This window comes from Colossoma macropomum, unplaced genomic scaffold (genome assembly GCF_904425465.1).
Source record: "Colossoma macropomum unplaced genomic scaffold, Colossoma_macropomum, whole genome shotgun sequence".
NCBI classification, from domain to species: Eukaryota; Metazoa; Chordata; class Actinopteri; order Characiformes; family Serrasalmidae; genus Colossoma; species Colossoma macropomum.
In genome coordinates this window covers 367,757-387,717 of record NW_023495660.1, presented here as the reverse complement: position 1 = coordinate 387,717, position 19,961 = coordinate 367,757, and the positions used below count along the sequence as shown (strand labels likewise).

Genomic DNA, 19,961 nt, shown 5'->3' with positions numbered 1-19,961 from the left:
GGTTTGTCTTATGTTAATTTTGTTGTGCGCTTGTTTTTAGTTTTTTTTTTAATAATTCTTACACAAATGCTGCAGACTTTTCTTAATAACAAATTTAGCGTGGCTTTCAAGCGAGGTCCCTGATCTCAGCCTTATCTCATCTATATGTGAATGAATAGTCTCCAAAGAAGTGAATCCATTACAAACTTTACAGATGCAAACTAAGTGCTCAGGTGGGCATCTTGTGATACCCCCTTTCTTCGAGCTGCACCTTCCCTCTATACTAAAACCTCCTGTTCAGACACGCGGCCTGCAGTGCCACAGGAGAGCGCATAAATATCCCACATCTTATTCACCGCTGTTTCACAAGTTCACTTTGGTGTCCGTGGGTGGGACGGGCGTGGATGCGTCAGACCTGCAGGCCGACACGGCGAGTGTGTGTGTGGGTAGCTGAGGGGTAGAGGTGCTGCGTGCGTGTTTGTGTAGCACCGAGTCTGAGCTCCTCTGTGGCCCGATGACGGAGAGAGAGCTGACGGAAAAGCAAGATTGATTATTCCTCCTCCGAATTTCAGCCTCCTCCTGCTCTTTCACTCTTTCCGTTTTGTCTTTTATAGTTGCTCCCTCACTTTGTTTCCCTCTCTGTCCTTCACAGAAGAGTGAATCATGTCTTCTTAAGTAGTGTAATGATCTGCCTACTTTTCTACCCAAAAATGGAATATCACCAAAATTGTTTTGAATGCTCATCGGTACTATACTACAAATATACAGAACATGTAATACAACAGAGTTTATTGCTAGGAGCTAGTGCGAGAGTTTGGGCATTTTCCTAGCAGAATCCCCTTACTCAGAATGCTTAGAGAATTCTTGCCATAAGATTATCGACACAGGCTGCATGCAAGATACACACTGGGGAAATTAAATGTTATTGCCAGCATCATACATGTCAAGGTATCTAGGTAGCCGTTATTGATTTGCTGCTTTATAGTGCAGTGCCTATGATGTAAACAAAACATTTGTGTTTATAGTTACATTTTTGGCCATGGCCATGCTGGAACAGGAAAGGGCCTTTACCAAACTGTTTCCACAAAGCATATAATTGTCTAAAATGTCTTTTTATGCTGTAAAATTATCATTCACAAGAATGGGACTAGCCCAAACCCTGAAAAACAGCCCCAGATCATTATGCCTCCTGCATCAAACTTTACAGATGGCACTGTGCATATTGGTAGGTAGTGTTCTGCTGGTATCTACCAAAACCGGATTCATCATCCGACTGCCACATAGTGAAGCATGATTCATCCCTCCAGAGAACACCTTCTTCCTTCTCCAGTGGCGGGAGGCTTTACACCACTCCAGCCTACGCTTGGCATTAAGATTAAGAGACCCTTATTAGTCTCACAGTGGGGAAATTTCACCTCCGCATTTAACCCTTACAGACTAGTGAACACACACACTAGGGGGCAATGAGCACACTTGCCCAGAGCGGTGGGCAGCCCTATCCGCAGTGCCCGGGGAGCAGTTGGGGCTTAGGTGCCATGCTCAAGGGCACTTCGGTCACGTACTGTCGGCTCAGGGGATCAAACCGGCAACCTTTCAGTCACAGGGCTGGTTTCCTAACCTCCAGCCCATGACTGCACGCTACTCCGTTACGCGACTTTGTGAAGTCTGTCACTTTGTGCCTCAGCTGCTGTTCCTCCTAAACGCTTCCAATTCACAATAATAGCATTTGCAGTTGACCAGGGCAGATAGAACAGGGCAGAAGGTGGCTAGTGGCAAAAGTGACATCCTGTGTGCCATGTTTAAAGTCACTGAGCTTGTCAGCACAACCCATTATACTGCCAATGTTTGTCTACTAAGATTGCATGACTTTGTGCTTGATTTTATACAGCTCTGAGCAATAAGAGTTACATTAGAGTTTTACAGCCTGTCTGTTCATGGCTATAGATCAGAGGTTCATGAAGTTTAAGCAGAGTGTTTTTCTTTAGCTCTTATTTTTAAACTCAATCAAAAAAGTAATGAGTATCACCCTAACACTTTGAAAAGTGGTGAGTCAAATGCGTGCTTGCTCCCATAGCAGCCATATGCAAAAGCATGGTATAGCTAAAAGCATTAAATGTTTGTAGTCTTTTCTAAACTTGGGGAAACATGAATTCAGGAAAGGTATGAAGTCGAGCCTCCCTTCATTTTTCATAGACAACAACTGAAGTAATAGGATTGAGGTTTTGCAGTAAACATAGCAAAAGCACCGACAGCAGTAAGCCTACCAGAAATATTTTTATGGTCCCAGGACATGTTAGGAGACGTGAAAAACACATTTAGTGTTGATTCTTTGGTGGAACTGCCCTTCAAAGAGCTGCCTACTTTCATTGCACAGTGGATAATGTTTTTTTCAACACACACATCATGGACTGGAAATGTTAGTTCTGGCTGCTCCAGACCCAAGGCAAAACCCCTACCTTTTATACATAACCCTTAACTTCAGCCTACACCTAACCCCAATCCCATCATGAGCCACCTCCCAGAAGCAATCAGTCCATCCAGTCAGAGAAAATGGAAATACTAGCGGTAAAAGAAGGCAGGTATATTGAGGCGGAGATAAAGACATGCCGAAATGGAGAAGGAGTGATTCAGGAATGGGGGAGAAATGCTAGGAGAATGGTAAAGAGTGATAGAAGAGTGAGAGAGAGTGATGGCTCTGTCTGTAGTCTGAAATGAGCCATTACAGCAGCATATGGGACGCACCTGCCCCGTGCCGTATGCCTCTGTGCTTCTCCACCACTGCGGACGACTGCAATCTGCACCGCTAGGCAGAGAGTGGTGCTAAACTCATGAGAGGCTTGGAAAAAGTTTGAGTTCTCATTATAAGATCTGACAGATTGCATCTTTTTTTCAGTTTGGCATATGCAAATGACAGCAGCTTCATGTATGTGTTTATATGGAACCGTTTTTGGCTGACAAGAGTATGCAGGCAAGTGTAACTTCGACTTCATAAAGTTTTTAAAAATACATGTTGATTTTTTTTTTGTACAAATGTTTGTACAAATTCTGTTTTCTACAGAATGTTCATGTAATATATATATTTTATATAAATATTTTGTGAGACAATCTCAATTTGGCAAATACCAGCCATGCATTTCATTACATAAATTCGGACTAAAATGCTGTGTTACTTTTATAAAATGTATTTGAATGTTTAGCAAAAATCATAAAGCAAATTTGCATAAATGTAGCCAATCTGTCCAAAAACAGAAAAAGTTCTGTCAAAATTCAGGCTTTAGGTATGGTTGCTGCCTCTGCTAGTAGCCATTTGATGTACTTTGGTCTGTTCTATAGAGAGCAGCATATAATACAGTGTTGGAAACTACAAAAGCAAGTTATTTGTAATTACTTAACTTTAAGTAATGTGATTTAGGCATGTAGCTTGCACAGTGCTAATTAGCGAGTGTAAACAGGAGTGCAAAAATTTTCAAAAGAGAAAAACATAATATTACTCTTTATATTTCAAAAGAGGGAGGAGCAGGTTCACTTTTTGTGCTATATCCCAGGCATAACATACATTAGGATTTCCAAATTAGCAGCAAATAAGAGCTGAACGTCTTAGTGCGCTTGTTATGCACTTGTAACGACTAGCCCCAACATGGAATTGGTTGGCACATGTTTTGGGGATGGTTGGCCCAGCATTTGAAGAATAAAGTAAAAAATATAAATAATCCAAGCCTTTAAACCAAACCATAAATAAAACAGTCAGTGGCAACCACATAACATTTTTGATTCAATTAAACATTAAGAATATTTCATTTATTTTATTGTGCTTAAAAACAATAAGAAGAACAATAATAAGAAAAATAAAAATGGGGCACTTTTAACAATGTACAACTCTTTTTTGCCTTTTATTATTCTATTTTTTAATAAAATATCACAATTAATTATATATTTTTTTTCCACTTAGTGAATCAAAAATTGGCTTGTTAAAACAAAATATTGCAAAATAAAAATTAAATCTTTAAAAAAAAAATAATACATAAATAGGTTGGATTCAAAGTTATGTTAATTTCCTTTTGAGATAGACTCCCTTATCAAATGGCTTAAAGCTTAACTGTAATAACAAATTGTTACACATTTTGGTTAAAATATGAATATAAATGTAATATAAACAGTGGCATAGTTCAGTAATGCATTCTAGTTGTGTTGTTTAGTATGCAATTTATTATGCATGCAGCGTATATGTTTGTGACAATAGCCCTACACAGGCTGAAACATGCCAACCAACCCCATTTAGATTAAGACCAGGCTCTATATACTATATTTACTTTATGTAAGTGAACTATATTTCATTTCTACTCAAATTTCAAAGACATTATCATTTTTTTCTTTTTACAGTTTTTCTCTCCTTCCAAGCTGTTAGGTTCGATTGCATTTTAATTAATTTATTTTTTTATTTATAATTTTTTATTATGTCCAATTAAAAAACAGTTACAATTCATTTTTTTACATGAGCATTTTACACACTTCTTTATCCCTCATAATTGAACAGGCTGTTTTTGTTGCTCTGCCTTTAAGATAAGATGTATGTAAATTACGTATTTTCTGATTGGATGCCCTCTATTGTGCCTAATTTAAAAAGTAACCTGGGCTGAAACATTCTTTATAACTTCATGGTGAATGGGCGGGGCAAAACTGTTATACTGATATGCCAAGGTTTTTGACATCATAAAAACAATGAATTCAAAACCATTTAAGCCTTCATTGCTTCCTTCTAGGGCTCCATCCACAGGTGGGGTCTCATAGCTCCAGTACAAACTTTAGACAGCCAGTGTGTTTTGGCTGATAAGCTACATTTGTAGTAAGTGGAAAATTGTTAAATTTTGATGTTTGATGAGATCATTGCTTTAATTCCAGGCCAGATGGCACAGTTCAGTCTGAGTGTTTGAGTTACATAATGGCTGTGGCTACTATTGTGCCATTTATCATAACTTGATTAACTTAGTCAGAGTGTGCGCAGCCCACCTTCATCCATCTTAGCATATAAGTGAGCTCAAGGTTTACTTTAATCAGAATGAGAGATAGTGCAGTGCACTTAAAAGAAGATCGCTCACCCTCCTTTCCTCTCCTTCCCCTCTCTCTCTGTCATCCTTCGCTTACGGGTCCCCACCAGCCGACAGAGGGATGAGGGATGGGGCTGGATTAGGCCTTTCTAGGAGATAATTAGGAGTGAGAGAAAGGATGGAATGATTAGAGAGAAAGATAGAGGGACAAGAAGATGTACAGAGAGAAAGAGGGGAAGGGAAGAGCAGGGTAAAAGAGAATGATGGAATGAGGGGAGGGGTCATAGAAAGAGAGAGAGATTGGAGGGAACAGGGAGAAGGCCGAGGAGGGATTGGGGTAGAAAGACAGAGAAAGCAGGAGTTAGGAGGCAAATAGAGAGGATGTGGGAAAGAGTCAGAGAGAGAGAGAGAGAGTGATCTGTTTTGTAATGAGCTCTCCTGAGGGAGAATTAGTGTCTTGTGTTCTCTCTCCCTGAAGAGCTTAGTCTGTTGTATCCTTCCTCCACTTCCTCTGGCATTCCCTGCTTTGTCTCCTTTAGTCTAGTTGTGTATGTGTGTGTATGTTGTATGTGTGCCTTGGTAGTAGAGTCAAACCGATACTACGGTGTGCCATAAAATTAGGTGATTTTGGGAATGGGAATGGGAATTTCACATATTTTTCAAAATGTCTGTATGATTAAATTACTAAGATGCCAAGAGAGTCATTCAGAATGGTTTGATGAAAAATGCTCCATTCTAGAGAAACTTGCCAAGTTTTATTTGCAGTGATAGGAACCAGACGTCTGAAGAGTTTAATGACCGAAAAGCTGCCTCGGTGGAAGTTATTACAGAAAATGTTTATGAATATGTTGCTTGATGTCTGACACATTATTTTATGAAAGTTTAAAGATGAGCTTTTGGCTTAAAATGTATTTGTCAAAAAGTATTCATGACACAGAATACATGAAGGGTGTTCTAAGGTAAAATACTACCCAAAGAAAATGTGTATTCTTTTATATTTTTGCCATTATTTTATCATCAACATAAAACTCATTTACTGGTTGTTTTGGATAGTAAATAAATTGACTATTTTTGTGTTGTAGCCATCAAAACCTCTGGTTCTTTAGCAACGCTATAAAGAAATCTGAGGCGGTGAGCTACAATGAATCATTTCACATTAAACCACTCTGAATTAAAAAAAAAAGTTGTAGAATTCTCTCTCAAGATTCCACAGATTTACTGGGATCATTGAAAATCTTGCTAATACAGCATTGACATTGCTTGGAATGCATTCATTTCATTTTATAATGAACACACACCTGTACCATGAGGACATCTTTTCTGGGAATTTTCATGTTCTTATATGATGTTTTACAGAGACTGCTTAGTTAGCACTGGCCAGTTTCTCCTCCAGCAATACAAGCTTACCCTGTAAACTTGACAGCATCATACTTAAAGTAATGAAAACAAGTAATATGCATTCAAACATAAGTTTGAGCTTTAACATCCCTACATGTAGCAGTGCATTCTTATCAAAAAGGGTTCTTGATAGCACCAAAAGAAGGTTTTAGGATTTTTAGCAATAGCGGAATGCTTTTTGGTGCGATACAGCACCACTTTTTAAGAGGTTCTTTTCAAGAACCATATAAAACATGTTTTCCATCATACAGAATTTAACCTTGCAAAGAATTTAGCATTTATCCTTGCAAAGAGTTCCTCCTATCATTCAAATGGTTATTTGATTTGGTTTTCTGTTGTCACAGTTCTATATGACCATTGCCTTTACTAAAAAACGCTGAATGAAACGCTGAATGAATGACAACTGCGATTAACTTTGATACATTCTGCCTCTGTGCTACATATTTTATATTTTATAGGCTTTGAATTTCTGCTGTTTTTATTTGAGTTAAAGAAATGTAACAGTCATATCTGCCATTTCACAGGTGACAATGAAATCAGTCAGTTTAGTTGTTTTTTTTTTTTGAGTCTGTTTAAATTTTTTGTACTGTATAAAATTCTATCAGCCAATGCTGAAACTTATTAGAATTTTTAGCTAAAAACTGGTATCTGTAGCAAAAATGTAATATCCGTCATGCCCTGGAAGTCATCTTACAGGCAGTGGCCTGTCTGTATCACTCAGACTGGCCCTCGCATTGGAATCTTATAAAAGTCCACCATCAGTCCTGGCCTTCTCATAGTCCTTGTCATCTTACAGAGTGGGAGAGAGGATTTTTCTTTATCTCTGCACCAAGATGATTATCCACTATTGGGTAGCTCAAGGCAACTTTACCTGGAAACAAGCCAGATGTTTCAGGTGTAGGTGGATTTAAGGTATGATCCTGTCCACAATCCAAGACCAAAAGTTTAATTGAAAATCTCTTTCCAAGTTTGAGTTCATGTAAATATTCTTAGATTTGGGTTCAGAGTAGGGGCCTTAGCAATGAGGCTAAGCAATACGGTCCGCATACTGTTTAAAAAAAAAAACAACTACATCCACCTAACTGTTGCCTTTAGTAGTCGCTAATTAACCAAATGAGGTGTGTTTGTTTTGTGATGGATGTGAAATATGCAAGGTAGATCTTCAGGAGAAGGGTTAGTGACTACTGTTTTATACCCTCCTTATTTTAAGCACTGATTAACAACATTAAGCCAATTGATTGTTTACAAAATGATAAAATATTTTGACACAACTCTCAACTCTTGCTTAGTAGCTGTCTCTAAGCACCACTTTCTTTATCAAGTAAGGAAAAACCCAGAAAAATCTACTGAAAACAAACCTGCAGTAAGGATGGCAGTGACAGTAAATTAGTCATTATAAGGCTAAGAGATGTAAAAAGTTGAGGACCCTTTAATTCAAATACACACTCATTTTAATGATGTCTAACAATAAATAATGTCACAGAACAAGGTTAAGGATCTGAAGAAACAGTCTTTGTCTCAAAGCCCCCTCTTCTAAAATGAAAGCCTGCTGTGTGAAGGTCCAGTGGCTGAAAGATTTCCCTGGTTTCATTCATGTTAATATGGTTTTCATGATCATTTTTGCCTTAAACTGGCTTACATTCATATTTTCAGATGTATGTTAGCATTGAAATGATCATAAATCCAGTGCATTTTTCAAATAATATATTTGTTTTAAATGTTTTTTTCCTCTTCATGTTACTCAAATTTAGTGTGTTAGCAGAACTGCTATGGATGCAACGGACTCCACACCCTCTTATGCACTCTCCATATTTTGTCCCTGCCATAGTGTTTAATACTCAAACTTGTCTACCAGCTGCCAGTGGTTCAGGGACAGATTGATTAATGTACACTAGTATCTGACACTCACTCACATGGACACACACAAGCTGAACCTCACTAATGACAAGGCATGAAAAGCACCATATATTTAATTTGAGACTGGAATAAGACTGGAATGTGACTGGGTTTTTCTTCCAGCTCATGAATAATTTTCTGCTCAAGAACAGCTGTTTTTGAAATCATTGGAATGAAGTGTGCAGTTTTCTGTTTTTAGTCAAATGCTTCAATAACCATATGTGTATAGGACCTCACGCTGAAGCCTCAGAAAATAGCAGACACATGTACCATTTCATAGGCTGAAAGGAAAAAATAGGAAATAGTGATATATTGGGGGCTTTATTTGTCACAAAAATCTCAGTGGTTCTTTCTCAAATAAACAAAATAGCTATGAGCAGGAAATTGAATGCTCCATTTTAGTAAGACAAATCCACTTAATTTGGACCCGCTTCGGACAAAAAGGCAGCTGTGGTCAATAAGCCCCTATGGTGACTCCCCCCAGTGGCTTGTTTTGAACAAGTTGCACTCAAACATTCTTAGTGCAATGAGTCAGCCCACAGGCCTGTTCCACAGGTCGCCTTGGCGGTAAATGGCCGGCCGTTTGGAGAGGGTCTGAGATCGATGGCCCACGCTGTTCTGGCTCGATGAGCATTAGCCTCCTTTTGTGAGTAAGAGGTGGTCACCCCTGGATATGCTGATTTCTTTGTTATGGTAAATGGGCCGAGTGCAGTTGGCCCAGGATGTGAAAGCCTAATACAACTTGCATGTTCTGCCAATCTTTTTGATTACTGTGCTGTTTTCTAGTGCTACAATGTGTCTCTATAAGGTTTAGCCCACACAGACACTGTGGCCTAAACACTCAGTTTTTGTTCACCGTTTCATGGCTTGTCAGAACATTGTTTTTAGATTTTCTACCATATAAATTTTTTTTTTGTTTGTTTTTTTCGTTTGTGGAAAGTAAAAGTAATGAAATTTCTACTACATTAAAGCTTTTTGGATGTGGTTTCTCAACAATGCACCAAAAAAGAATAAACAAAACACAAGCACTATTAACATGTCCACCACTGCCAGTTTAATGTTTAATAATGTATTTACTAAGAAATGTGTATTTTTGTGTGTTTTGCAGAAAACAAGGACTATGATGCATACCTGTCTTACACTAAGGTGGACCCAGACCAGTGGAGCCAGGAGACCAGAGAGGAGGAACGCTTTGCTCTGGAGATTCTCCCGGATGTTCTGGAGAAACATTATGGGTATAAACTCTGCATCCCTGACAGGGATTTGATCCCTACTGGAAGTAAGTTCACCTGGGCGTAGAGACTGTGCATGTCTTTCTGTCTGTCTGTCTGTCTGTCTGTCTGTGTGTCTGTATATGTTTGCTTATATACTGAGTTGCCAGTTTATTATAAGCCCCTATGATATGTGCCTGTACATCTCTTATCCTCATCCATAAATGGAAAGGGACCCCAATAGGACCACCGGTATTATTTGGCAGGTGGACCAGCAGTGACACCCACATGGTAGTGGCATGTTAGTGCAAGTTGCGCTGGTACAAATGTGTCAAGCACAGCAGTGTTACTGCAGTTTTTCACAATGTGTACACTTACTGGCCAGCTACCGTGTTAGTACACTATTTGTATTAGTCATCCTCTGGCCTTAATTCAGTGATCAGCCTCTAACCATAGGTCCACTGTCGGCTGGATTTTTTGTGTTCGGCAGTCTATTCTCAAGCCAGGATTGAAGCGTGTAAAACCCCAGCAATGCTGCTGCACCTGAAAAATTCCAGCACTCCTTTCACACAATACCATGCTGTGCTGAGAATGCTACACCACATGGGGGTTCCCAAACTTTTTCATGCCCAAACCCACATGTAGAGATGTTTAAAAGTGTTAAAGTGTTAAAGTGTTTGTCCTTCAACCTGCCAAATCAGCATGAAAGCATGAGATAGAATGAAACATGCATAGGCTTATATTGGTGAAACTGGTGATTTAGAAAAATAATAACATATCACAGTTTATTCTTTGTTTAGATGTATTCCATTCAGCTCTAACATTTGTTATAAACACATTAATACATTTCATTAATATTTAGTTGGACATTACATGTCTAGATTTGTTGTTATCCATGTTCTCAGCTAGTTTAGAAAGTTAGCCAGTCTGTACTCTGATCACTGTTGCAGAAAAAAAAAACAGCAACTGTGGATCCTTACTGTTGTTGTTCATGTGACAATAGATAACTGCATTTAAAATCCGCTTCGAGAGCATCAGTGGTGCTGCACGATGCAGAAACAGTGTGATTCAGATCTGAACTATGCATCCCCACATCAACACACAGTTTTAAACTACTGACCTAAATAATCTCTTGTCAGCTCTGGTCCTTTAGTGATCCCTTTCCATTGATGGTGTCCCTGACATTGTGCACAACAGCAGATGCCTTCAGTCAGTAATAGTGTACCTCCAAAGTGCATCTATATGGTAAGTGTGCCTGATAAAATGGCCAATGAGTGGCGCTACAAGGTAATAAACAAGCAACTGTATGTGTGTGTTTGAGGGCATGAATGTGTCTTTGTGTATTTCTATGTGTACGTTTGTTTGTGTATGTTTTTATTTATACACATATGTATGTATGACCCTGTCTTTTGTCTTCTTGTACACGTGTCTCTCGTTTACATATTCATTTTGTCCCATGTGTCATGTTGATTGTATGTGGTGCACTAACCCCAGCCTCAGCCATTGTGCCAAACCTGATTATAATTTCAAATTTGGAGCAGGTTATATAAACATACACTCGGCACACCTCACCTGCTGGAGGATCTCATTAGAATTTCACAATTCTTCCATTGCACCACCTGCTTTCATTAATGCCAGTCAGCTATCAGCATTAAAACTGCCTCTGTGTGTCCAAAAGACGGCCAGCCGAGCGCTGAATAGCAGTCATCTCTCTCATCACCACCACTCAGTGCCTGTATTTGCAAATACTGCACTGCTGTTTTGGTCCTTTTACAAGATTATGTACCCACTGAAGTTAAAAGAGCTGTGTTTATTTGAGATAATCACTGCTATAGTACTGCAGTTTGTTTTGTTTGTGTCATGCTTTGCTTCCTACGGTTTCCTCCATCTTGCCCTCTTTGCTTTAAAATCCCTTTGTCACTGTTTGTGTGCTGTGTATTTACTCACAGGGGACTGTTTGTTTTTAATGTGGGACAAACGGCACACACAGGGCTAAAAAACTCTGTCTGACACCCCAGCCCTCACGCACTTACTTTATTTCACGGTGAATGTGTTTGTTTTTCAGCGTTCTCAAAGTTAAAGCCTGAATCTGAATGTTTTTACAGCCAAATTACATGGAACTTAGTCTATGTTTGCTTAGTAGGACATGTAAATAAAAAGTAAACTCCTAGATGAATAATGTGCATTGTAAAATGAACATTGTAAAAAACATCTTGTTTTCTTTTTTCATATGGGTCGTATCTGGTATAAGGAAAGTCCTGCTGTCAAAACATTAGGCCATGTTTTTCATGCACAGATTAAACCTACACTTTTAAAATACATGTAACTAAATGATTTTTGCCTTGGATGTATGGTGCTGAACAAAGAGACATTGTCACTGATATGAAGCGCTACTCTTACTAAGCACCGATAACTACATGAGTGCTAATAGTGCCCCTTGTGGAGAATTATCAGCCTGCTAAATGTGAGTGAGTGAGTGAGTGAGTGAGTGAGTGAGTGAGTGAGTAAAAGAATTAGTGCTTAATTAGTCAGTTAGATAGTTATGAGTTCCATGAGGTGCTTCACATCTAAAAATGTTCTTTACATTCAATTATCTCATTTACGAAAAAACATTTTTGGTTCCTAATGAGGTTCTGAATTCACTCAGAGCTTTTTTATGGAACCAAAAATGGTTCATCTTTTGCATTGCTGGAAAAAGCCCCTTTCTGACACCTTTATTTTTAAGAGGGTAGCCTGAAATACATTGCCAGTGGGAAATCTCTGTTGGAAATCCTTTTTAGTCAAGGTCTCAATTTAATCTGTGTGTGAAAAAAGTCCTATATGTTGTATTTCAAACTGGCTTAAGGATGCAACCGTAAAAAACGTTTCAGACATACATAAGCCCTTCAAAAAGTAACTTCCAAGCTTTGTTAGCCCTGTAGTGCCGAGTCACATATTAAACTGGGATAAACTGGTTGTTTTTGAACTCAACAGCAAATCAGCAAGGGCTAAAGATGAATCACCAGCCAGACAAATAGAATGGTTCATGCCAGTTTCTCTTTTATGGAAGTCCCTGCACTATTGTACTGATGAGTTGCTGCTGAATCTTCTGATCACGCTTTGAATGTTGAAATATTTATGTTTAGGTTTCACCAATGATCATTTCCAGGATGACACGAGACTCCTTAGAGGTACTCTTCCCCAGCTTTCACCACTTGTGTCAGCTATCGTACTGTACGCCTTTTCTGAAACTTGTGGTCTGGGGTGTTGCTGGGAGGGAGAGGTATGTGGCTTGGCATTTGCGTCTAAAAGGGGACGTGTGAGGGGCTCTGTAGCAGCTCCAGGGCCGAGACGATAAAGCAGCCATTGGCTCAGGCTGTTCTCATGGGGTTTGCTTTGTGATCTTGGTAAGCCTGGTATCAGACAAACCTAGATGCCGTAGGCCACAGACAGCGAAGAGAACAGAGTGTGAATGCACTTTTACTGAAAAGGAGGACTGGGAGGTGAATAAAGAAAGAAAAGAGATAGAAACGACAGAAAGGATAGCACTGGAAATTTAGCATGACATTCTGGGCCAGATGTACCTATGTGAGAAGGTGCAGTACGTAATATGCTGGGGTGTGGCGCAATATGAACTATGCATCATGTCTGAAATTCATGTTCAGTTTACTAAAGCTGAAGCTACTCGCACAGACTGCATGTAGGACCACCTATTAATTGTACTATGCTTTTGATGCCCAAGGTTTGAAGGGCACAGTGAAACAGTGGCAATAAACAAGTTCAGTGACAAATGGTGTTAAAGTAGTTCTTTTGTAGCAACATATTTCACAGAGGTGTAATTCTACCTACACTTGAAAATCAGAATTTGGGAAACAATAATACAGAAAGTCAGTGTCATAACGGTCAATAGACTCCCATAGTTCCCATAGTTTGAATAGTGTTATTCTAATGAAATAGTGTTATTCTTTTGGAATATATTCATTCAGCACTTGTGTGTCACTATCTAACCATTATCACTTTTAGTTGTTAAAGTCTTCTAGTATTACACCTTTGAGACTCTACCACTAACCCCTACTTGATTTTAAGAACAAAAACTGCCTGCCAAAAAAGTAGTAAATAAAACAGAATATGTAATCAGCCACACGTCCAGTATTCCACCCATTTCTTGCCTGATCCTCTCATATTTTACATGAAATATATGCATTTGAGGGAGATAATCATGTACTTTCAATGGCCAAAAGTATGTGGACACCCCTTCTAATTAGAGGGTTTGGATATTTGGCTGTAGCTGCCTTGGTCAACTAAAGTGGAAAAGTCTAGGAACAACAACTGCTCTGCTGTGAAGCAGCAATCCACATAAGCTCACCGAACAGAAGTGCTGAAGTGTGTAGCACTGAAAATCGTCTGTCTTCAGTTGCGCCATCACTACAGAATTCTACGCTGCCTCTGAAAGCAACGTCAGCACAAGCTGCAGGTTGAAAGCTTTGTGGGAGTCATGCCTTTAGAGGAGGAGAATACTTTCTGCCCAAATGCGTTACAGCAGTTATTAGGTTTGGTGGAGGAGGAATCATGGTCTGAGTCTGTTTTTCATTGTTTGGGCTGGGTGCCTTAGTTCCAGTGCCAGGAAATGTTAATGCTACAGCATACAATTATATGTTAGAGGATTTTGTCTGAACCAACATTTTCAGGAAGGCCCTGCTGAGTTTGATATGGAAGAACTTGACTGGCCTGCACAGAGCCCTGACCTCAACCCCATCAAACACCCTTCAAACAGGCTTTGTGATTAATTGGTGAACGTCAGTGGCCACTCTTGCGGCTCAATAGATGCAGACATTTTCCAAAATCTAGTGAAAACCCATCCCAGATGACTAGCGCCTGTCATAGCAGCAGGGGAGGGAAACTCTATGTTCTGGAATTTGTGTTCAAACACATATGGATGTGATGTTTGTGTGTCCACATACTTTTGACTGTGTAGAATATGTCAGAGTTTAGGTTTATACACTAGTTTTCCTATGTGGTAGCTTTTCCAGGCAGTAACAGTGCTATGTGCCCTTGAAACTTGTTGCAAAAGGCACAGTACATCTGGCCTCTGTCAGTGTTACCTTTGGTGTAGTTTCTGCTTTAATGTGTTATGCTTCTCTCTAAGATTTTGATTACTGAATTACCAATAACTGAGACAGTAAGGACTGTTAAGTATAGAGTAGCTATTTAAAAGGCACAGTTTTGTTTTCCAGTATCAGGACATTCACAAGTGATCTAAAGACAGTTATTATTTTTTAGAAATGCAGGCGGCATAGCAGAAGGACACCCAAAGGGAAGCAAATAGTTATGCTTTGTAGTCATATTCTCCCTTTTAAAGGTTGATAGTGAGGTGCGGCGTTTGTTTTGCATTTAAAAGTGCTGTTGTCGTTACTGATTAAGGCAAAAAATTGTGTCTTTGGATGTGCTTCAGCTGGCTCAAGCTCGTAGCTTTTGTTGAGCAGTTTAATCGGCGCAAAACAGTAGAGCGTGTTAAAGAAGGGTTTTAGAGATTGCCAGCGCTTCTGTTTTTGTTTGATGTTATGTTTTGTGTCCTGTGTTCTTCCCCATTCTGTTTGTTTTCCAGTTTCACTTTTCCTGTTTTTCTGTTGAAACTATGTCTCAGATTAACACATTTGAATTCTTTCAAATGCTTAAAATGTACCTGACACAGTGTGGTAGTCTATTCTGGACACTTTTCAGTTTTCAAATGAGACACCACAATAAATAGTCAGCATGTAACTAAATTTGTATATTTAATTATGTATTTATGTCACATTCTTACCTTATTTATGTAATTAATGTATGAAAATGTTATGTAAATACATATATTCATAATAGTTTTGTGAATTGAGAAATTCAAATTGATATCTTTCTCAATTTCCTTTCTTCTTTTTGCCATCTTTCTCTCCTCTCTCCCTCTCTCTGTTCCTCTCACTCTCTTTCTCCTGTCTCCTCTATCTCTTTTCATCCTCTTTTCTCTCTTTCTGTCCCTTCTTCTTTTTCCCCACTTTTTTGCTCTCCCTCGCTCTTTCTCTCTTCTTTCTTACTGTTTTTCTTCTCTTTCTCGCTCACTCTCTTCCATCTCTCTTCTTTCTCTTTTCTTTGTATTTGTCTCTCCTTTTCTCTCTCCCTCTTTCTCTCTACCAATCTCTTTTTTCTCTCTCCCTCTCTCTTTCTTCTTTCTCCTTCTCCTTTTCTCTCTTCTTTTTCTCTCTCCTGTCTTTTTATTTATCTTCTTTCTCTTTCTTTCCCTCCTTCTCTATTCATGCTCTTCTCTCTCTCTTTTCCTGTTTATTTCTCTGTTCCTCCCTCGTTTTCTCTCTCCCATCTCTTACCTTACTTTTTTCTGTTTCTCCTTCTCTCTTTCCTTCCTTCTTGCTCTTCTCTGTCTCTCTTCCATCTCTTTTCCTTTTTTTTTCTCTTTCTGTCTTCTATCTTCTTTCTTTCCACGCCACTCTCTCTCTCTCAGCGTACATAGAAGATGTGGCTCGCTGCGTGGACCAGAGCAAGCGGCTGATCATCGTCATGACACCCAACTACGTCGTGCGTCGGGGCTGGAGTATCTTCGAACTGGAGACACGCCTGCGCAACATGCTGGTGAGCGGCGAGATCAAGGTGATCTTGATCGAGTGCGCTGAGCTGCGCGGCATCATGAACTACCAGGAAGTGGAGGCACTGAAGCACACCATCAAGCTGCTGACCGTCATCAAGTGGCCCGGGCCCAAGAGCAGCAAGCTCGACTCCAAGTTCTGGAAGCGGTTGCAGTATGAGATGCCCTTCAAGCGGCCCGAGCGCGTGCTGTCCCACGAGCAGGTGCTGGACGTGAGCGAGCAGGGCCCGTTCGGCGAGCTGCAGACCGTCTCGGCTATCTCCATGGCAGCGGCGACCTCCACGGCCATGGCCACGGCGCATCCTGAGCTGCGCTCCACCTTCCACAACAGCTACCACACCTCACTTAGACAGAAACACTACTACCGCAGCTATGAGTACGATGTCCCGTCATCCGGAACCCTTCCACCCCTGACCTCTCTGGGCAATCAGCACACCTACTGCAACATCCCCATGACTCTCTTGAATGGCCAGCGGCCACAGGGCAAAGGACAGCGGGCCGAGCAGCAGCAGCAGCAGCTGGAGGAGCAACACGCGAACAACGCCATGCTGCCGCTGTTGCCCCGGGAGACCAGCATCTCCAGTGTCATCTGGTGACGCCATCTTCCGACGAGGGGAAGGAACTGGTTTTTAATTGCCATTTGCTGAAGCCCTGGCGATGGAAGAGAACGGGAAGAACAAACACTAAAGAAGAGTCAAAACAAACGTCGACTGCTGCTGTCGAATTTGCACCCCAACTCACAGGGATTCAAAAACTGTGGAGTTCAGAACACACCCAGAAACCCTGAATCAGAACACATTTTCATTAAGCGGAGTGGGTGCAAAAGCCTATGAGAACTCTGAGAACCCATTGCGTTTCACACCTGCACACTTTTCACATCCACACACACATGCAGACACACACAAAAACACACATGTCGCACTCACTCTGACACTTGCTAGGAATACAGGGTCTTGTACATATATTTGAGATTTCTTTGTAGCATTGGTATTTTTTCAGTTACGGTCTATTTTTGTGTTCTTTTACTTGTTTTTATCATCCAAATTTTTATATCTAATTTGATTTCTTTTTTATTTTTTCCTTATGAAATATGAAATAACTGAAGAGAGCTCTGTAAGGTATAAAGACTGATGTGTTGTATTTTTCTCTTGACTTGTAGTTTGCAAATGTAGTTTGAAACAATTTCTTTCTTTTTTTTTTTTGTTTTTCTTTTTAAGGTTATGGGATTTGTGGCATTGTGATGTTTTCTTTGAGAGAGCACCAGTTTTTGGTTGTTGTAGTTTTTTGTTAGTTTTGGTGAATGAACAGTGGGTATCTCTCAACTTTTAAGAGGACTATAGAACAAAACTCGATTATGCAAAAGGTGCAGAGGCCTGGGAGCAAATCCTCTTCCTGAACGAACGACCAAGCAGAAGACACCAGAGAGGAAACAAAACACCTCACGACGATCTAGTGTCTCTGCTCTCTCTCTCTCTCTCTCTCTCTCTCTCTCTGTTTCTCTCTCTCTCTCTCTTGCTCCTTAGCTCTCTCTTGCTTTCTCTCTCATGAAATATCGATACTTTCTATTAAAAAAAAACAACAGCTTTGCTGTTTAGCTTGATAGTGAAAGATTTCATCATAAGAAAAAAATCTGTATATTATTTTAAAAGAAAGAAGTATATTTTTGTAACAAAAGAATTTGCTTGGAAAGACATACTTAGTCACATTTCATTCCACTAATGAGAGGTGTAGAGTGAGTTCTTTGCATAATATCCTACCTTTAATTTGAAAGGAAAAAAAAACACAAACGTATTTTTAATGTTTCTGTCAAAGTCTTAAATCATGGTTGGGCAAAGGGGAAAGAGTATATTTGTGTTTTTAGGACTATCTTACCCATGATGACGGTGTCATTTCTGAGTGTGCATAGCAACTAGATATGTATTCAATTTATAATATAAATATCTATATATATATATATATTTACAGACATTTCACAACTGACAAAAAGTGCTTATCATCAAACCAAACCCATAACTTGGAATAATTGCATCAAATTTGTTTTTTCACTACATATTAAAACCTGTTAACCTCCTCTTTAGTGCCTCCCTGCTGTCCCATGACAAAGCGCCACCTATCTGTTTGGAGTGGCACTGCATCAGATATGCACTCACTTCCTGCGTATGCCAACTTACTGCCATGCCATCTCTTTGGTTCTAGGCCTCATCTTTGGTGTGGAATATAAGCTGATTTTATGGATCTGAGATGAACTGGGTACATTTTTACCTCATGACATGAAGTGGCAAGGTTTAGGCTGTGGGCCTGTGGTTCAGTAGCAGCTTCTCTCTAATGTCTAGTCTAGTCCACATAAGAATACTGAAAAAGCCTCATCTCAATTTGGACATGAAAACCAGAGGCAAACATCACTTTTGGTTAGCAGTTGGTCTGATGTTAAGGAAACCTAGGTGGAGCTTTAGTGCTGATGTAGGATCCAGCTTATGCCATCAACATCCTCATCTTTACCATTTACAGGAGTAATGCAAAGCTGCTCTTGAATCAGCATCCAAAAGCAACCTCCACCATTATCACAAAGAGCCTCATTAAAACTTAGACTGAGGCTTTGTGTCTGTCAGCCATAGACCTAAATGGCATTATTGTGGCGACTGCAACTCTGCTGTCAGTTCAAAGAGGCAAAACCAAAGCTGGCATTTTGTGATTGTTACTTTTTTTTTCTTTGTTTTTTCTTTTGTTTTTGCATTTTTTAAACAGTCCAATATGTACAGGGCAGCAGGATAGAAATTATGTGATGAAAGGCAGCACTTTTATTATTTTTTTTCTTTCTTCAAAACAAAAGGCGATAATTCCCTGGTTAAGAAAGAGGTTGAAGTCCCATCCAGAACTACATCATTTTATATAACAACATTGATCATGATCCAGTATTTGTTACTCTTATCAATGGTGCCAAAAGAGCTGATTAAGTCATAAAAGAACAGATGATATGCAAAACTATGTAAATTAGGGAAATGGTGTGGGAGACAGGGTTACGTCAATCTTCTGATCATAAAACTGACATTTGATTCCTCAAATGACTCCATTAAACTCTTCACCTTTGCCGGATCTGTCTTGGGTATTTTCTACTGGAGCTTGACTTCTCAGAGTCACTGCTGTTCCAGATAAGTCACATGTTCTCAATTGCTGGCAGAAATGTACAGCAAAAGGCTGTTGGATTTAAGAGTTCACTGATCAGATTCTTTTCATTTGTTTTGTTGACACTTTTCTTTGTCTTTTTGTTTCTTGTAACATTGTGTATATATCAAAAAAAAATATTGAAACGGTAATAAGATGAAGACAATCTAGCCACATTCATAAAGTACCAATGTTGCGTTTTTTCCAAGTCAGTGACAAGTTGTTTCATGAACATTGATGATAAGAGTGATCAAAATGGATGAGGATAATGATAATGGTGACAATAATAATAATATATAGCACAGATTTATCCCTGGCACTTTCACAACTCTGACACTAAAGATTAAGGTTCTGTTTGTCTTCTGTTTTGGATTTTTCTCTTTTTTATTCAGTACCTGCAATGTTAATTGAAGAGATACTATTATTAATAATAATAAAATACACATTTATTAATTGTTCTTTACACCTTCTTAATTAATTATCCAGTAATGTTTACTCTGTGTCATTTAGGGTACAGAATGAATGTATGAGTGAATGAATGTATGATTTTTTTCTCAGTCAAAGCAGGAATCAGAAGAAGTAAACTATAAAAAGGTTTTATTAACTGTTAAAATTAAATAATTATACACTAATGACCTTTTTTCACCAGGCAGTGTGGTG

At 39.3% G+C, this 19,961-nt stretch overlaps 1 protein-coding gene across 1 annotated transcript in view; it reads left to right on the top strand.

The window, feature by feature from the left end:
• The window catches only part of il1rapl1b (interleukin 1 receptor accessory protein-like 1b), a 419,828-nt gene extending 401,618 nt beyond the window's left edge, over positions 1-18,210 (top strand). The window contains exons 10-12 of the mRNA XM_036563167.1: positions 9,427-9,597; positions 12,655-12,699; positions 15,999-18,210. Coding sequence (XP_036419060.1) covers positions 9,427-9,597; positions 12,655-12,699; positions 15,999-16,735 — 953 coding nt within the window. The 3' untranslated portion in view covers positions 16,736-18,210. The remainder of the gene's footprint in view (positions 1-9,426; positions 9,598-12,654; positions 12,700-15,998) is intronic.
• Positions 18,211-19,961: the final 1,751 nt, after the last annotated feature.